Raw genomic sequence first — 20,162 nt, forward strand, 5'->3', positions numbered from 1 at the left:
TGATGTGAAATGTTCTATATATATCAGTTAAGTCTATTTCATCTATGACATTGTTCAATGCCACAATATTTTTGTTTATATTTTGTTTAGAAGATCTATTTTTGACAGTGAAGTGTTAAAATCCCCTACTATAATTGTGTTGCTGACAATAACTTTCTTGAAGTCCTCCAAGTATTTTTCCTTATATATTTGAGTGCTCCTATGTTGGTTGTATATATGTTTACAATGTTTATGTCTTCTTGATGGGTTCTTTCCTTGAGTATTATGAAGTGACCTTCTTGGTCTCATTCTATGGCCCTTGTTTTGAAGTCTATTTTGTCTGATATGAGTATTGCTATCCCAGCTTTTTTTCCTGTCCATATTCTTGAAATATTTGTTTCCAGCCCTTCACTTTCACTCTGTGTAGGTTTTTTGTTCTGAGGTGGATCTCTTGTAGGCAGCATATGCATGGGTCATGATTTCTTACCCATTTAGCTATTTCATGTCTTTTGATTGGAACATTTAATCCATTTACATTTAAGGCTATTATTGATAGGTACTTATTCATTGCCATTTTACTTCTTTTGTACCGGTATTCCTCTCTTTCTCCCTCTTTTTCTTCCGTTTATTAGAGCCAAACCTTTAGCATCTGTTGCAGTGCTTGTTTGGACAAGGTGTATTCTTTGAGCCTTTTTTTGTATGCAAAGCTCCTTATTTGGCCTTCCATTTTAATTGAGAGCCTTGCTCAATTAAAGTAGTCTCGGTTGCAGGCTCTTGGTTTTCATTACTTGGAATATTTCTTTCTATTTCTTCCTGGATTGGAGCATTTCCAGTGAGAAGTCTGCTGCTAGCCTTATTGGGGCTCCCTTGTGTGTTACTTCCTGTTTCTTTCTTGCTACCTTTAAGATTCTCTCTTTCTCTTGGAATTTTGCCATTTTAATTATGATGTATCTTGAAGTGTGCCTCTTTGGGTTCCTCTTGATTGGGACTCTCTGTGTTTCCTGGATTTGTGTGACTTGTTCTCTCATCAAAATAGTGAAGTTTTCCATCATTAGTTTTTCAAACAGGTTTTCTATCCCTTGCTCTTCTTCTCCTTCTTGTTCCTAACTACATGGATATTATTATGTTTGATGTTGTCCTGTAGTTCCCTTATCACCTCTTTGTTCTTTCTGAGTGTTTTTTCTTTTCTTGCTCTTCCTGCATTTTTTCTATCTTGTCCTTCAGCTTGCTGATTCAATCCTTTGCTTCATCTAGTCTGCTTTTGATTTCTTCTACTGTTCTTCAATTCAGAAATTGTATTCTGCATTTCCTTTTGACCCTCATGGATAGTTTCTATTTCCTTTTTCATGTTGATATAGTTTGCAGTGAGTTTTTTGTAGTTTCTCTGTAGTTTTTGTTAATTCTCAGTGAGCTTATTGAGCTTCCTTATAACCATTGATTTGAACTCAGTGTCTGATAGTTGAGTTGGCTCTATTCATTTGGCATTTTTTTCTGAAGCTTCCTCCTTTCCTTTCATTTGGGGATTGTTTCTTTGTCTTTCCATTGTTTGTGAGACTCTTTGTGTTAGCCTCTGCTTCTTGTGTTTGTGGTGTGAACTTCTATGGTAGGAGACCTGAAGGAATGATGCAGTCTCCTTGATTTCCTAAACTTGCTGATCTCAGGCTGTTATTTATGTTGGCTCTCTGGATATTTGGGTTTTGATTGTTGTTGGGTCTTTATTTGGTGGGTCCTTCCCTACAGCCAGTTAGCTGAGGTTCACTTTGCCCACCATGTCTTGTGTCTGTTGTGCAGGTGTAGACAGGTTGTGTCAAAGCTGGTTCTTCTGTCTGTCCAACATTATGAGGCTTCTCTTTTGCTGTTGTTCAGTTGTTTGTTTTGGATAATTTTTCTACCATTTACTTGCAACTCCAAATTGGTCCTGGGTGATGGTTAGTGTTGGTTTTCTCTCACTCCTCCACCTTCTTCCTTTAATACCTGTTGGTGGTTCCTTTGTTGGTGGGTTTCCTCTTCTAGCAGGTATATTGGTGTTTACAGCTACCACCTAGTCTTTTGGTGATCAGTTGGAGGAGGAAGGCAAAATGGATTAAGACATTGGGAGAGTATTCTAGTAAAGTACCAACCCCTAGAAAAGAGATAGGAGATCCTTTGGATAAGTATTGTGTTAACTGTGATATTTCACCCAACTAGCCACTTTTTAGAAAGTATGGAAAAGAGATAAGACTCTTGTTAAAAGGGAAAAGTTTTGTGAGTTGAATCTAGAAAATAGAGAGCTTATGGGAGGTCAGAATAGGAGATATACTTAGAGTAAAGGATAGAAAATAGGCATAGAGTGCGAGAGAATAGAATTAACCACAACAGTAATAAAGTCCAGAAGATAGTGAAATGGGCTAAGATCTGTGAGGGGTGGGGTTTGCTGTGTAGTATTTACAATTATATGGAACAACAGTTATTTATAATACTGGAACAATAATCATATTACAGGAACAATGTTATCTGAATAAGAAGAATAGGAAGTACATGACCTATAGTAGTGTGCTATTGAAACACAAGTGAAGTGAAAGATGGAAAATTAAAATACACTATGACAGAGAGAACCAAGGAAAACCAGTCAATGCAATTAAACAACAAATAAAATGAAGAAAACTAAATAGAAAGAACAATAAAAGATACTAATAAAATAAAAAGTAAACATAATGAAAAATAATAACGAATAAATAATAACATACAAGTTCTCTGGAATAGCAAAGTGAAATTTGTGTTGGTTTCTCAGTTGTTGGGATTAGCTTTGTGATCCCTCTTTGGGTCTCACTCTGGTCATTTCACAATTCCAGGTCTTACTGTCTCATTTGTGGGGGAAAAAAAAAAGAAAAGCCTCCTGCTGACTTTAAACTGGCCAAGTGGATTCTGTGGGTCTTCCTGACTGCCTCAGGCAGAGGGGGCTTAGGCTAAGATTTTCTCCCTTCTTATGGTTTTGTGAGGATGGGGGCCAGGTATGGGCCTCAATATTCACAGTTGCCCACCCTCTAGCCCAGTTCCTCAGTTCACTGCCACACCCCCACTGCCCATCTGTGTCAGGCTGGCACCTTCAATCCACCAGTTGTGCTGTCCTTGAGGTACACTAATTAGGGGCAAATCATACACCACCTTGTTGCTCTTTGCTGTCCTAGTGCTAGGCAATCTCAAAGTCTCTTCAGGGTAGTTCAGCTCCCCCACTGGGGACTGCTAACATCCTGAGCCCTGCTGCTTTCTTCTGCAGGTGTACCTCCTCCTTCCTCTTATCAAGTCAGCCTGGCTGGGGGTCAGAGGAGGGCGGGGGCGTGTGCAGGGCCTAGTCTGCTGTGGGGGTACAACCTCTGCTGCTGAGGGGTGGGGGCAGGGGCATGGCCTCAGTTGTGGTGGCGGGGTGTGGGTGTAGCTACCATGGGAGACTTCCCTAAACAGCCACCAAGAAACTTTTTTTAAACAAAATCCTTCTGTTCAAGTCTGCTGCTCCTAACAAGTGCTTGGCCTCTCACACAGCCCAACTTTCTAATCAGACCAGAGGCTATCTGAGTCAGGGTCTGTCATAGCCCAACTTATCTCTTCTCCAGGTATCACTTGGCTCCTCAATTTCTCTGGTAATGACCCAGCCAGCATCCACAGACTCAGTGGGTGAACACTGCCTCTGTGCATCTCCCACTTCATTTTTATTTCCCCCAGTGACTTCAAGCATCCAAGTCTATCCTGGTGCCATTTTATCCTCCCTTTTCTGTAGGGGAGGGAGCCATTGGCCTGGCTCTCTTCCAAGGATCCTGTGGCAGGTGGCAGATGCCAGCAGATGCTGGGCCAGGGGCTTCAGCAGCCCTGGTCCCCACGCTGGTTCCAGGGACCTTACCGTCCCAAAGCAATTTCCTTACCATCTGTTTTTCAATGTCCTCTATAATTTTGGCCTCCAACCTTCATATATGCTGTGATACCTTTGGCTGTTCACTCTGTTCCTCAGAGACTGGCTAGGTGTTCTACCTGTATGCAGGGGGAAGTGGGCTCTGCTCCCACCTACCTCACCACCATCTGCAAAAAGATCTCAGAAGACATTTTCTATAAAGAGCCATTTGGCAACTACTTTCATGTTTGTGGGACATATAATCTCTGTCACAACTGCTTAAGTCTGAGATCATATGGAGAAAGCACCTGTAGGCACTCTGTAAACAAATGGGCATGACTATGTTCCAATAAACTTTATTTCCAAGAGTAGGCATTGTGCCAGATTTTGACTGAAGGTTATAGTTTGCTGACCCCTGAACAATGACTTTGTGTTGAAACAACAAAATTATATAGAAATTTGAAAGAATGTTTCATGCATAGTAGATATCACATAGGGAGCTATGTCAGGAGGGGTTGGGTATCTCTTGATGAACTTCCCATCATGCATTCTTTCTTTAGGTATAGTAGCATTATCATTGATTATGGTCCATGAGTCAAGGTAAACATAGTCTCTCTCCAACTACCGGTTGATTTAATTAATATCACTCCCTAAGTATAGCTCCCCACCCCCCTCCCCTTTTCCAGATTCTAGTGTATACGTGGAAGAGGGTGTTCCAGACCATATCTCAGACCCCATATATTGCTTATACTTTTTCAAGTTTTCAAAAATAATATAACATACCAATGGTTTACTCTTCCTTATTTCAGTATAATTTTTAATAACTGTAATAGAGAAGATTTTTAAAATCATATCTTTTTTACCTGAGGCAATACTATTAATCACGTTTTTTTTTTGTTTTGACATACTAAATGACATTTCAGAAATATAAATTATGAATATCTATTAAATACCTTTGCTCTTTGGAATACAATAAAAGCTACATAAATTTTTTTTCAATTTTTGAATAAAAAGAAAATGAACACACTGCATTTTCAACTATAGTAAAGGAGAAGCTATCAAGTTTCAATGTTGCTTGGATATTATTTTCTTTTGTCAGACACTTAGTAACTTAACAGGCATGATTTGAATATTTAGAAATTTTTCAAATTGGAATGTCAGGAGAGAGGTCACTAAGATGCAAGTACAGCTCTGCAATATCATACAAGCCCATGGAACCAGTTCAGGGCTTGCTTACATGATAGAAGCAGAGATAGTTGATGCTGGGTACTCCCAAACAAAATTGAGATCAAATTATTGGTATCATTTAATGTAATTACTAAGTTGCTTTGACCCCAGGCAACACTTATATTTAATTGTTTAATAACTCATTGGACTTGTTATATTAGCTTCAAAACTTCTACCTGTTACATTTTATTATACTTGAATGACATGCAAGTTGAATTTGTCATTAAATTTTCTTTGAGACAAGTAAAGCATCTCTAAATCTTAAATTCTGTCCTTTCCCATAATTTGCATAATTTTTGTTGCAAAGAGGAAAATATAATAGATTATAAGTTATAGCCTTAACAAAGTAAAGCTTTAAAGAAGTTAAAATGATTTTGAAAATAGATTATTAAAAAATGCTTGTAGATTTATTATTTTTATGAATGATTCAGAAATCTATGATACTTTTTTTGGAATTCAGTTAGTTTTTTAACATCTTGAGGCAACTCAAATAATATAAATATTATGGAGTTTCTTTGTTTATATATTTTTGAGGCTCTTCAAATCTAGTGCCCAACAGATTGTGTTGAGTTTCTTACATGAAATACATTGAAATCAGGATGGTATGTTAAGCCTAGGGAACAAATCTCTTTGACTTGTTTTGTATGTGGTCCCACAATGTCTGGATCTGGCCATACTCTCTCATTGAAGATTATCAATGGAGGATTTGTCATAGAAGCAGAAGATACAAGAGTGCTCACTGAAACGGAAGTGAGGGACTTCTATAGTCAAATAGTAGACCAGGTAAGAAAGTTTAAAGAAAGCCACTGTGTTTTCAAATACAATAGATTCTTATAAGTTTTAGATCTTCATTATAGAAAAACAAATGAATAAGTGTGACCAACCAAATAACCTCCCAGTGTCGCTGTTGATGTTCATATCATGGTAGTACCAAAGACAGTGACTCAGGAGAAATCTCTAGTAGAAATAGTAGCAGTCAAGCAAAAGTGGATGGATGATCTGATGGTGTTATTTTGGAGTGAAGACCTTGTTATGTTATGTACTTTAAGGCTCCCTGCATCAGCCCTGGAAGTTAATATCTAGGTACTTCCTATAGATTTTTATCCTAGGTTGAAGTTTTCTTGTCATACACTTTATAGGAAAGTTTTAATTCTTTCTGTAGTCAAAGGCCTTTCTTTCAAGCTATTTTTGAAATTCCTTCTTGCCCAGGGGAATATGATAAAGGCAGTGCTGTATATTGGTGAGGGCACTGGCTTGGGGGACAGGAGACATAGCATCTACAAATTTACTGTCCAATATGGTGGCCATTAAGATACTTTTGTCCATTTTAATTTAAATTCATTAAAATTAAATAAAAATTCTGTGTCATTTTCACTAATCACATTTCAAGTGCTCAATAGCTGCATGTTGCTATGTATGTTAAAGAGCACAGAATATGTTTGTCATCACAGAAAGTTCTACTGAACAGCACTTTGTAAACTAGCTGCACCACTCAAAACATCTCTCTTGGCCCCAGGAAAGGGTTGGACCAGCAACATCAGCATCACCTTTTGTGAAAATCCAAATCTAAGGCCCCTCTAAGTTTACTGAATCATAAACTCTGGGACCAGACTCCAGAAACTGGTGTTTTAACAAGCCCTTCAGATCATTTGGAAACATCCTAAAGTCTGAGAATAGTTATTAGACTATCTTTAAGGTCAATCCATGCTAGCTGTGAACTTTTATCCTTGAAAGACGTGTTTGTTAACAGAAGCTTTATAAGGATACCGTACTCTTGCCCACTGATTATAATGGGGAAGATGCCATTTAACAGAGGAAGTAGCTGCCATGTTAGTCTATCCATTTCAGGAGACTGAACAGTTTATCACTTTATTTTGTAGCCTGAATTTGAAGATTTTGTCCCTTTAATGACAAATGGCCTAAGCTGTATTCTAGTTATATCTCAAGGCAATAAACAAGAACTTCCCCATGAAGAAAATGTACCTAATCCTGAGACTGAACATAAAGAACCATCTGAGGATCAGCATGAGATGGCCACACCTACAGTGATGAAAAAGAAGCGGGACAGGTAGTTCAAGACCAGGAAGTGATTTACAATGTCTTAGTAGATAATGAAGTATAATATCCAAATATTTCAAAATCTAAAGGAAAACACTTATGTTGAAGCCACCAGTATTTCTCTCAGTCAATCTAGAATACCATATATTCAGCAAAACTGGGGTTGCCCTGAAAGTTTATATCAAGAGGATTAGCAAGAGAAAAAAACTCAATTCATCTTTCCATAGCTGGGCACACCAGTCTGGCCTCATTGGCTGGGTCTGCAGAGGTAGGCTAGGACCATCCATAATCCCTCCCAACCCTGTCTCCTCTCCCATTTCCCCACATTCCACTTCTACCTTCCCTGTGTCCTAAAGACATCAAACATACTCTGCTCTTCTATTTAATGTAGTTAGGGGTTAGACATTAAGAATTAAGTAGTTATATGTTTTTGTTAATGCATTTTTAAATATTTGAAACAAAATGTAAGTAATTTTTAGAATGTTGGTTTTATGCACTACTATTTGAGCCTTTTATTTCTCTGTTGACTCAGAAAATCCAGAATTTAACACAAAGGTTGTCTGAGTTGTGCCTGAAGGAAAGGTGGTGAATGGGAACATACTGAAATTAGTTAAATCTTGAGGCTTCATTGTTACCAGATGGGGACCAGGCTGGAGTGGGTCTGCCTTGGGTCTGCTGATAGTATGTGGACTCTTGACTCCATGCAGGAAAGATTTCACAATATGAATCCAAGTGATTTTGAGGGTATGTTTATTAAATATGGGGACAGTGAAACAAAGGGCTTAAGGTATAGGAAAGAAGTGAGTTTAGGCAGAGTTGCTTTGGCTTACTGAGAAATAAAAGTCACAATGAAAGAAGTGAGCCAAGGCAGGGCTGCTTTTAGTTCACTAGAAAGTCAGAGAATGTTGCGTGGGTCACTGGCCAGCAGTGATCATGGAACGCTGTGGATGGTTCGACGAAAACACGCGAGAAAAAACATGCACAGAGACAAAGTAGTTTCTGTGGAGAAGTAGGGACGAAATGGCCACCCCTTCTAGTGAGGAGCACCCCGATTTACCGTCCATACCTGCTTTTATTGGGCTCATTTTGCATAATAATTCAGGTAAAGTACAGCACTCATTAGAGGGAAGTAAGGAACCATAGAAAACAAGGAAGTCTGAGGGTCTATTTTGAGTCGGGGTCAAAGAGCTGTAAGACTTTGAGGAACAAACTAACTTCCTCCTTGGACCCTTCTCATTCAACTGAGAGCATTCTAAACAAAGAAGGTTTCACAGTAATTTACATATTCTTTCTTAGGCCTGATCACCCAGGGAATCTGCCCTTTTCAGCACAGAGCTGCACCACCCTGTCATTGTTTCAGGCTTAGCACGGGAACTAAGGCAACCAAGAGATAAGGAGATTTTTTCCCAGATGATGAGAACTCAGGCTATGTCAAAGCCGAGAAGCGAGGGTCCATCACCCCCTTTTGCTGCAGCCCCCCAAGTCCTTCTTTTGGTGGGGCTCCCAAAGTGATCGTGCCTGTCTTAGGTCGTTCCCCCCGTGGGGAATCTTACCCGTCTTTGGCTAACCGACCAAGCTTTTTGGGGTTCAGTTATGAATAAAGCAGCAGAAGCAGCATTCCTGCCAGGGAGATAAGCTTTTGTCTTCTTGCTGGCTTACGGTTCCAAGGGCGTTCCCTTAGCCTTAGCCTAGGTGGGGGTTTCAGCTTCTGATACCAGTCAGGGCAGTTCCCAACAAGAGAAAAAGGAGACAGACTCAGGGGGTAAGCATGAGATAAGCTGCCACTGCCTACTTCTCCTCCGGTTGCAAGCCTTATGGAGACCCTTTGAGTTTAGCAAAGATACAAATTATGGGTGTATTCTAGTGACAGTGATCTGTAGGTCCTTTGTCTTGAGGCTTTTTATCTATTTTTAGCCAGAATCCTAGGGGAGGTCTTTACAGGATATTTATTAGATTTTCAGGTATTTCCTTCAATATGTTGATTCATCAACATGTGCATAAAGAGGGGTCAAGGTTTATTTTCTGTTTAGTTTTATTTTCAAAGAATGTCATCAAGAACATCATTGAAAATGGACTGGGATCAAAGCTGATCTGTCCCAGGAAGATCTGGAATGTATAAACCATTTGTTTCTAAGTGTCCTTGATTAGGGAAGATAAAACCTTGTGATTCATTAGCTGGCTGTAAATTGCTCAAATTATTTTGCCTTGTTTAATTATTTTTGTCTCAGTTTCTCTCATTCCACTTGTCAAGGAATTTCCCTGGCTTCTTACTATCCTGCTTCATTTCCCCCTTAGTGACTTCTATCCCTAAAGTCTTTTAGGGTAGATTAAGGAAGATGATTTGTCTTCAGTAACTTCTTCCTGCCAATAAGGTATGTGGTCCATGCCTATATAGGGTATGGAAGTTTCTCCCTATCTGACCTAAGGTGGGCAAGGGAATCAGGTCTGAGACCAGACCAGAGAGGCCATTGGCTGCTTCTTTTAAAATACAGATGGTTTGAAATTTTTGAAGTGTCATCATCTTGGCGTGTAATTATAGCATAGAGGTGACAAATTTGACAAGAAGGTTAGTGGAGTGGAGAACCTAGGACTTTATCTGATAAGGGTTAAATCCAACAGGGACAAAAAAATTCCTTTCCAGGGGAAGGAGGCTGAGTTAGAAAGAGTGTCAGAAATTTGAGAAAGAGAATTATATTAAAGCTCCGCTATTAGCCCTGGCTGGTGTGGCTCAATGCATTGAGTGCCAGCTTCTGAAACAAAGGGTTGCTGGTTCAATTCCAAGTCAGGGCACATGCCTGGGTTGTAGGCCAGGTCCCCAGTAGAGGGTGCATAAGAGGCAACCACACGATGATGTTTCACTACCTGTCTTTCTCCTTCCCATCCTCTCTGTGAAAATAAATAAATATATTTTTTAAAGCCCAGCTATTATATTACTTATCTACAACAGGTTTTTGTTTCTTGAAAAGGAGTTTGAGGTCTTTGATGGGTTCGCAAAACAGGTTTCAGGTTGTGATTCCTGTGGGGACTCACAAGAAACAGGTTTAATGTGAGATAAATGAACATAACTGCATATCCCTGCGAGCTTTACTACAGTTGAGGTGCTTAGTGGGACCTTATGTGGACCTTTCCATCTGAATTGTAACTAGGACTTAGGACAGTTGTACCTCCAGGTTTTTTAATAGACCACATATACCCTGGTTTAATTCATTTGTATTTGTGGTCTTTATTGTGGGCAGGTGGAATTTCTTTCTATATTCCCATAACACTCTTTGTACCTGCACTAGATTAATGGGGTAAGACAACAGTTGGAGGGCTTCTTCACCTATTAGCAGGTCAGATCTGAGAAAGGGAATGCCTGACCCTTCTATACTCACATTGCATTTTCTGGCTGGGAATCTCTAGAACTTTCCTTGTTGTGTTGCTAATGAATTGTATTGGCTTTTCACAAGTAGTTACATCTGCTGATTCCTAGCAATGTCATAGATTTTTAGGTAACAGAGAAACCCTAACATCACTCATTCCAATTCTTAAGTAGGGTAGAGGGACTCATTAAGGTAAGCCAACTGCTGACAAAGGGCTTTGTAAACAGTGATACCTATTTTCAGAGTTTTAAGAAAAAAATGATAATCAGTTATCAGAAAGAAGGTTTGGATGGGCAGAGTTAGGCTCAAAACAATACCAGATTTTTGGACAATAAAGAAAAGAAGAGTTCTGTGCAATTCTCATTAACGCAACTGACATGAGAAGTTGGTATTGCATTGGTGGCATTGCTCAGGTAAGTCTCCATTACATCTAACTTTGAGAAGGAGTTGTCTCCAGTTGTTCAGTAACCACATAATGGAATGAACAACTTATGCAATTGGCAGGGTGGGAGTGAAGTGAGATGCACTAATCTTGTTTTGACAAAGTCTGCAGTATTTTCTTTCTAGACTTAGAGATTCCTTTCGCCTTTGGCCGTGTTTATCCTGAGCAGTGGCCACAAGGGGGTAGCATGGAGTGGTGAAGAGCTTGTTGGTGGGACTCGGATTTCACAGCTCTTGTTCTGGAGGCAGGGCCTAACAGTTGCAGTGTACTTCCACTTGCCATCTTTTAGTAGATCTGGAAACTAAAGAATCAAGGACAAAATCTCTCATGAGTAATTTACACATTTGCTCACTGTTCTTTTTCTTGCCACCCTCTCCTACCTCAAAGCTTCCTTGCCTTCCTCTCTAGGTGGTAGGGGATGGGGGTGAGGCAGAATGGAAGTTAAAAACAGATCAGTTATGCTGTGGGTGATAGGTGGCTCCTTGTGTAAACATGAGCTAGTCCCAGGACAGCAGAGCCTCAGGTCTGTCAGGTTGGTTATCCCTGCAGAGAAAAAACACAGGTTGTGAACCCACATGGTGTGGGAAAACTGTCCATGCTAACAATAACCCACTTGATCCAATAGTTGGCCAGGGAGGAGTGAGAAAGAAACAGGAAAATAGGACACAGGAACCCAAATTTTTCACCCAGATCCCAAATTCATTTATGATGCTTTTTTATCACATAATTTGTGTTATCTGTTTACATGTCTATCTCCTTAACCAGTCTGTGTATTAATAACCCGAAATACAATATCATTTATCTTTGTTTTCCAGTCATCCTTCAGAAGGGGAAGGTGTGGTTCCTCAGCTGTATTGCTCAGTCATATAAGTAGTTTCAGGCAGTCTTCACTCACTCACTCATTCATTCATTCACTCACTCACTTATTTATTTTGTTTTGCATCCTTTCATTCATCTCATATTTATTAAAGTCTTATGTACCCAGTCCTGAAGATACAACATGAGGAAAAAATTAGATGATTTCTAAGGTCCCTTTCAGCTTTACATCTTTGTGACTGAGTGCAGATAACAGTTCCTACTTCCTATAATATATTGTATTTCTCTCTATATAGAATATATATGCTATATGTATCCTATTCTTGGTAACCTATTTATTTCTGTACATGTCATAGCTACAGACATTTACTTTTTCCTTTACAAAATTCTCTTTTAAAAGCGTTTCTGGGATCAGAGCAGTCTGAATTCTATAACTTCACTCTCTACTCCTAACTCCAGACCTTTCTTGCCTCTTTAGAATCAAAAGAAATCTGTACTAATAAGCAGCTGGCCAAAGGTCAGGCCTGGAGTTCATTAGTCTTCCTGACTCCTGAAAGTCCAAGATAGAGCTAAGCAGGGTTAGTGAATTCCTTGCCTTCGAAGTCCAGCTCTCTATGGGCTTTTTCCAATTGTTTCTGTAGGGAGATGACACCCTGCTGGCTTGTAGCCTAGAGGCCATTTTTGCCTTCCAAATGAGTATAGGATTTTTAACACACCAAAAACCAGACATTAATCCTCAAAAAGCTAATGCAGAAAAATGACTATCCACCTAAGGGAGCCCAGCATCCAGAGAAAGGAAGATGTACACAGAAATCAAAACAAGCCAAGTGAAAATTAACTGCTAGGGACAGAAAAATCCTTAAATGAAATAATAGTAATACTGCTACTACTACTGACAGTAAACTTTCAAATTTGCATTATGAAAATCACAATCTGAATTATAAATTAAGTGAAGAATTAGAGGGCATGATAGTCATTTGAGACTTGAATTAAGGACTTGGAAAATGAGCTGCAAGAAATAACTCTAGATACAGAAAAAAAAATGAGACAGACATTCTGAGAACAGACATAAGTAATCTGAAGAATATGCTGGAGAATCATGTTGTAATAAAAGACTCCATACAGAGAAGAAAGGATAGATGGACAAGCTATAAATCAACAAGTAATAGGAGGAAAATTCCCTGGAATGTAGAAACACATGCAGATATCCTGGGGAAAACACTGTACACTATTTCTAAAGAGAAAGAACAGGCAGTGGTATACTTAATGTTTGAGACTTAACACCCCTTTCCATTACATGGCAATGTTAAATTCAATTATTGAGTGAGACAAATTATAATGGACAGAAAAAAAGACATAGTGAAAATTGTCTTTTATGGCATTTTGTGTATAAATGAACAAAAATCCCCACAAAAATGGAAACAATAGGTTACTACTGTTTAGTTACATTAATGCATTTTTAAAAAGTATAGTTTTTTTTGATAAGCCTTAACATTTGAAGACTTGTCAGTGACAGTCTCAAAACTGATCTCCGCTATTTGAAGTCTGTCCAGGAAGTACTCAGCCATGTAATATGAAAAATGGAGACATTTATTGATGAAGGTACAAGATACAAGAAATATTGTACCTAGGACAATGATGCCTCACTCCCTATAAAGTTGGCGTCATGGGACCTCACACAGTTCTCCTAGCATCTCTTCCACTGTTCAAAACATGGCAAAATCCTTTGTTAGAATTGCCATCATCTGCCACATCATATTTTCCTGAATCTCATTGACATATAAAACCTCTTCCTTTTCAAAGGTGATTCTAGTTTTGGGAAAAAGCAGAAGTCACTAGGGTGCCAAATCTGAACTGTAGGGGAACTGAGTCACCTGGGTGATTTGATGCTTCACCGAAAAACTCTACACAAGATGTGAAGCATGAGTGGGTGGGTTGTTGTGATAAAGCAACCAATCACCAGTTGCCCATAACAGTGGCTGTTTTCATTGTATTGCATCACTCAGTTGAGAAAGAACATTGAGGTAATACTCCTTATTAATTGTTTGGCCTGGAGGGGTGTACTCATGATGGACAACATCTTCCCAATCAAAAAAACACAGTTAACGTGGTCATGATCTTGCTGTGACTTTGCCACACCTTTTTCAGGCATGTAGAACCAAGTAATTTCCATTGGGATGACTGGACTTTCATTTCTGAATTGGAGCCATAGACCCACGATTCATCTCCTGGTTATGACCTTGAGGAAATCCGGTTCATTGTTAATCGTTTGAATCAAGTCATTAGCAACTGTAGCACGATATATTTCTTCTCTGGTAGCAGATGCTGTGGAATAAATTTTGCCATGACACATTTCATGCCAAGATCCTGCATCAAAATCTTGGACACAGTAGTTTTTGGAATCCCTAGATCAGCTTCTAGTTCTTGTACTGTCAGTCACCAATTTTTGTTGATTGTAGCCCATACACATTCAACATTCTCAGGTGTTCTGCTTGTTGCAGGCCTCCAGAACATGGATCACTTTCAACAGATTCTCGACCATCTTTGAAGCATTTGTGCCACACTTTTATTTGTGCTGCACTTATTACATTGTCCCCAAAATCCTCCTGAATCATCCAAATAGTTTCTGCAGAGGAATGTCCAAGCTTAACACAAAATTTGATGCAGACTCATTTCCTCTACTTGCTCAGTCATTTTGAATACATTGGCCACACAGTACACATGCTAATTCAATGGTGTCTATTGCCCCACTGACTAGTACAGTGAAGTTGTCATTGTTCACATATGCACATTCCAGTCTACTTTCCTTGGCTACTAATTTACATTGATGTTGCGCAGATTGTTCTCATTATATTAACAATGGCTGGACTTTTTTGTAAAGACCTTGTATATTGATGTTTAATAAACAGATACATAAAATTCCTGCTTCACAATAAATTCCAAAAATTCAAATATTCCCAACAGCTGTTATTTTAGGGTTGATTCTTTCATGCAGAGTATAATGTCAAGTATGCTGTTTATTAAAGATAACTAACTTGAAGCCTAATTATACAATATATTTAAAAAATTCAAAATATGGAATTGAATTCCATATTTTGGAATGGAATAAACAATCACAGGAATTGTTTAGCATGTAGATAAACAAAATATTCTTTTCAAGAAAGAGTAGTTTATCACCAATATTGTTTAGAGTTGCTGGTGCATGATGATAATAAAGCAACTCAGCTTTTAGTTGGTTTTACTATTGGCTTAAAATTTCCCTACAAACAACACAACCTGAAGGTCACCCCTTCCACCAACTCCATTGTTGGCAGCCTCTGAGTTACTTACAAAGGAAAAATCTCTGACTGCAGTAGGACTTGTTATCAGGCTACTAAGAGTTGTTGTTGGACTACTAAGAGAAAAAGACTCCAGCACCTGCATGCTTTTTTTTTTTAAATCCTCACCCAAGAATATGGTTTTTAATTGATTGCGGGGAGAGAAAAGGGAAGATAGAAAGAAACATCAATGCAAGGGAGAAACATTGATTGGTTGCCTCCTGTATGTGCCCCAACTGGGGATCAAACCCACAACCTAGGTATGTGCCCTAACCAGGACTCAAACCCACAACCTTCTGGTGCAGAGGATGTGCAGAATGATGTTCCAACCAACTGAGCTATCTTGTCAGAGCCAACTCCCACATTATTAACAAAGCTAAGATATCACTTACCTGGTGGAGCAAAGGAAGATGTTCAAGGAGTGTTTAGGAATATATCACCTATGTAATCTTTCCATGGAAAATGTTTGAGGAAGGACTCAACAAAGCCAAAAATAAAAAGTGACACCTTAATATGAGGATAATAAAAGAAGGAAAACAGTTGTTACCAGTGAACCTTGGAATTTATGAACACAGATACCCCCCATCCCATGTAACACACACACATTGCATAATTCTGGGTTATAATATAATAGCTAATGAAGGATGCTTTAAACAAAAGAGAACTCTGATAGGTCCTAAATTATCTTAACACAGCTAGCAGTTACATAGTATGTGTGGCAAAATGGTTAAAAAATCCCAGAGAGGAGAAGGGAAAGATGAGATGAATACGGTAATGGAACTATTTTAAGATTCTTATTTGAATTTGCAGAAAGGGGATGAATGGAGTGTGAGTTACAGAAATAGTGTGCCAGAATGCAAGAAATATTTGGCATGTATGTGTTTATGGAAGCAGGTAAAAGATGGCAAAAATTAGCAAACATTGGTGCGGTGGATTAATATAATAAAATTGCTACATTAACAAGGAGGAAAACATGGAATGAATAGCAATTTATTCAGACCAGCAAAATAAGGGAAAGAACCCCCCCCCCCGACAATACCCTTTTAAAGTAAATAGTACATATAAAATAAGATGGAGGGAACATAGTCAAGTATATGGTTATTTTACTAGTTACAGAAAGGTTAATTATCCCATTAAATACAGAGGTTATGAAGCCAAGATAAAAAAAAAAACTAAATTAAAAAACATTAAGTAAATTATTGATGTAGAAAAGAATCATCAGTGGGTGCTAAAACCATTGTGTGAAAAATATATAGTTTCAAACAGTGTCCTCAAAGATATCTTATTATTTACAAAGTGGAAATTGTAAGTTTTCAGTGGAGAAAACTAGGGGGTACCACTTTAACCATATTAATATCACCAGTAATAGGGAAAACTGGCATAGTGTACTCCTACTGTGATGTACCAAGAAGAATACAGCACAATTTTTGCAGTATTCCTGCCAAAGGTTCATACATGAATGTAACAGGAAACTACTGGGCCATCCAAGACTTTGAAACCATTCAAAATGAGGAACAGTGTACAGAGCAACTGACTTGGATTCCAAAATATCACTGTTTTGAAAGACAAAAACAGCTGAGGCACTGGAGATAAAGAAAGATTAGGGAGATAGGACAACTACATGCTAATGTAATCCCAGATTAGGAAAAAATTACTATAGATAAGACCTTATTATAAAATTGATGAAATTTGAATGAGGACTGTGTATGAGATACTAGTATATGACAAAATGTTGACAGTTGGTGAATTTAGTGCTCATTATCCTAGTCTTGAAACTTTCTGTCATTTCAAAATAAAGCTTTAAAAACTGCAGTCATATTGTTTAGAAAAAACACACAAATAAAAAGAAACTAAAGGGATGGCACCCCCCCCAAAAAAAAGCCAGGAAAAATAATATATTAGAATTCAGCATTAAAAGTCTTAAACTTGATTTTAAAAAAGCATGATGTAAAAGGCGACATTTATGAAGAAGATATAGTAGTCAAAATGCCCCAAACAATGTAACAGTTAAAAATACAAAAATGAAAGTATTAGAAGAATAAGGAGTAGACAAAAATATCTTGGTAAAAAATTTCAATACATAGCAGGCAAAGATAAATAAGGATATATGTGAATGGAAATGCACATTCAATAGTTATATATAATAACCTATAATATATGAAATATAAATATAGTTACAAATAAAATTTTCTTTGTTTACAAAGAAAACCATAACAGGTTTTTAAAAATTTATTGGACTGACATTGGTTGACAAAGCTACAGTTTTTAGGTGCACAACTCAACCAAAATTCATCTGCACACTGCATTGTGTGCCCATCACTCAAAGCAAAGTCTCCTTCCATCTCCACTTATCCCTCCTTTGCCTACCTCCATCTACCCCCATCCCTTTCCCTCTGGTTATCACCACCCTGTTGTAGTTTTGCTTAATCACTTCACCTTCTTTTATCTAGTCCCCAACCCCCCTTCCCTCTGACAGATGTCAACATTTTTTTATTAAGATTTCATCACACACATTTTCTGATTATAATCCAATTACATGGGAAATAAATAATTAAAAAATGAGCAAAATGTCTTACCTATTTGAAAATATGAAATGTGCTCCTTAATAACTCTTGATTCAAAGACAAAATAAAAAAGGAAAAATAGGAACCATCTGAAAATCTTTACAGAGAGAAAAGAAAAAATGTTAAGCATTTTATTTTGGTCTTTTTTATCTTCTCATGAAGTGAAATATACATGATTTCATTTGATTGATCTGTGGATTGGCTCAATAAAAAGTTGAATTAAATATATTATTCTTTGATGTGATAAATGCAACTTATTTTTATGTGAAATTATATTTTTGTTTGTTTTACTAAACCCCAAATTATTTGTGAACTTATTATTGGTTTTAATTTTCTGGCATGGTTATTAAACTTCAGTTTATAATCTTAAATTATGTTTTGATTTCAACAGTTTACAAGAATATCTGGAAAGACAAGATATAACTCAATTTTGTGATGTTGAAGAGAATGTAGATAATGTTAATAAGCTTATTGATATCTTCTTTCCTGATTTTAAAAGTACGACAAGCTTAAAGTTAGAAAGGATACTGGCATTACTTCGACCAGATCTCTTTCGAGAAAAGGGAGGTAAGAAATAAGGTGTAAATTGTTAGAGTATTTCATACATTGATTTGAATAAACCCTAGTGTAATTACATTAACATATATTATTTTAGAATTTTAAAAATTACCTAAAGTAAGAAATTTAGTTAATACTAATTTAATAATTTCTCAATAGTAAATAATAAAACATTTCTGCAGTTTGAGAGTTTACAAAGTATTTTTTAACCTATGAATTTGTAAGAGTAAATTTCAATGTGGCAAGAATTATTACATAATAATGATTGGAAGCTTTCATGTCTGAAATGCCTTAATTCAAATCTAGGATCAACCCCTTATTAATAGTGTGATTTGAAAAAGATGCTTTAGCAAATCTATTTCTTCTAATACAGAATAATATTGAATGCAAACTTTAATTGAAAAATAAGTTTAAAAAATCCAGATGTAAATGAGAAAACATAAATACAGTGCCTACACTTAAAAAGTTCTAGTCATTTCCTAATTCTGTATTCACATAGCAGAGTGAACATGGTGGCAGAATAAGAGCGCAACCATAAATTTACACTATTAACTCCTTTTCATCGCTAGTGTGTGAAAATACTGTGATATTTTTATATTGACTTTGTATGACTTGCTGAACTCAGTTTTAGAAGTTTTGATGTGGTCTGCTTGGGAATTTCTGTGGAGACTAGAACTTCTTACTCTCAGACCTATTTACATTTGGGGCAGATAATTCTTGGTTGAGGGAGGCTGTGTCATGTGCGCTGTAAAATGTTTACAACACCCTTGGTCTCAACTGAGTAGATGCCAGTAGCACTCACCCGTTGTCCCGGACAACAAAAAATGACATGGTCATGTGGACTCTTGGGGAAGAAAAACTTTGGCCCAGAGCTACTGATGTAGACAATATCATTGCAAATCAAGATAGTTATAACTTTTCCTTTCCAATCTGTGTACCTTTATTTCCTTGGCTTGCTTCAATATTCTGACTAGCTAGAACTTCCTAATTGATGTTGACTGGGAGAGGTGAGAATGGACAGGCTTGCCTTGTTCCTGACCCTATAGTGAAAGCATTCCATTTTTACCATTAAACATTATGGCATTGCTATATATTCTTTATCAAAGTAAAGAAATCTCCACTTATTCCAAGTTCTGGAATTTTTTATCATGAATGGATGTTGCATTTTCTCAAATTTTTTTTCTGTACCTACTGATATAATTTTTTTTTGAGTTTCATAATATGGCAATTACTGTGATTTTTGAATGTTGAAGCAGCTTTGCATTCTCCAAATGAACCACATTTGGCTGTTATTTATTTTTTTACATACTTCTGGACTTGGTATTTAAATATTTTGTTGAGGACTTTTGTGTTTATATTCATGGGGGTTATTTGTTGTTTTCTTGTAATGCAGGCCTCATCAAATGAGGTGCGTTGTTACTCCTACTTTCTGGAAGAGACAGTGTATAATTAATATATCTTTCTTAAATGTTTATCAGAATTTACTAGTGTAACTATCTGGGCCTAGAGTGTTGTTCTTTGGAATGTTTTGTTTGCCTTTAAAATCTTTCTTAATATTTACTTGCTTGTTAAATGGGTAGATTTTTATAAATTAAAACACTTGTAGCTTTATAGAAAAATTAAGATAGTACAGAGTTCCCTCATGCCTGCTTAACAATTTCTCCTATTAACATATGACTGTGATATATTTTTATAATTAATGAACTGATATTGATACATTGTTAAGACTAAAGTTCATAGTTTACATTAAAGTTCTTTATTTTGTAACTTCTGTGGGTTTTTACAAATGCATAATGTCATGTGTCCTCTTTACAGTATCATACAGAATAGAATCACCTATTCATTCCTCCCATCCTCCTCCCAACCCCAGGCACCCACTAATCTTTTTGCTATTTCTATAGTTTTGCCTTTTTCAGAATGCCAAATAGTTGGAGTCACACAGTATGTAGCCTTCAAAGACTAATTTCTTTTACTTAA

At 37.3% G+C, this 20,162-nt stretch overlaps 1 protein-coding gene across 1 annotated transcript in view; it reads left to right on the forward strand.

Annotated features, from left to right (window-relative positions):
* NME8 (NME/NM23 family member 8) overlaps window positions 1-20,162 on the forward strand; it is a 51,108-nt gene that overhangs the window by 22,936 nt on the left and 8,010 nt on the right. Inside the window, exons 8-10 of the mRNA XM_045827262.1 lie at window positions 5,759-5,851; window positions 6,949-7,136; window positions 18,019-18,194. Coding sequence (XP_045683218.1) covers window positions 5,759-5,851; window positions 6,949-7,136; window positions 18,019-18,194 — 457 coding nt within the window. The remainder of the gene's footprint in view (window positions 1-5,758; window positions 5,852-6,948; window positions 7,137-18,018; window positions 18,195-20,162) is intronic.

Source organism: Phyllostomus hastatus, unplaced genomic scaffold (assembly GCF_019186645.2).
Source record: "Phyllostomus hastatus isolate PE091 unplaced genomic scaffold, TTU_PhHast_1.1 phas_scaffold_78, whole genome shotgun sequence".
NCBI classification, from domain to species: domain Eukaryota; kingdom Metazoa; phylum Chordata; class Mammalia; order Chiroptera; family Phyllostomidae; genus Phyllostomus; species Phyllostomus hastatus.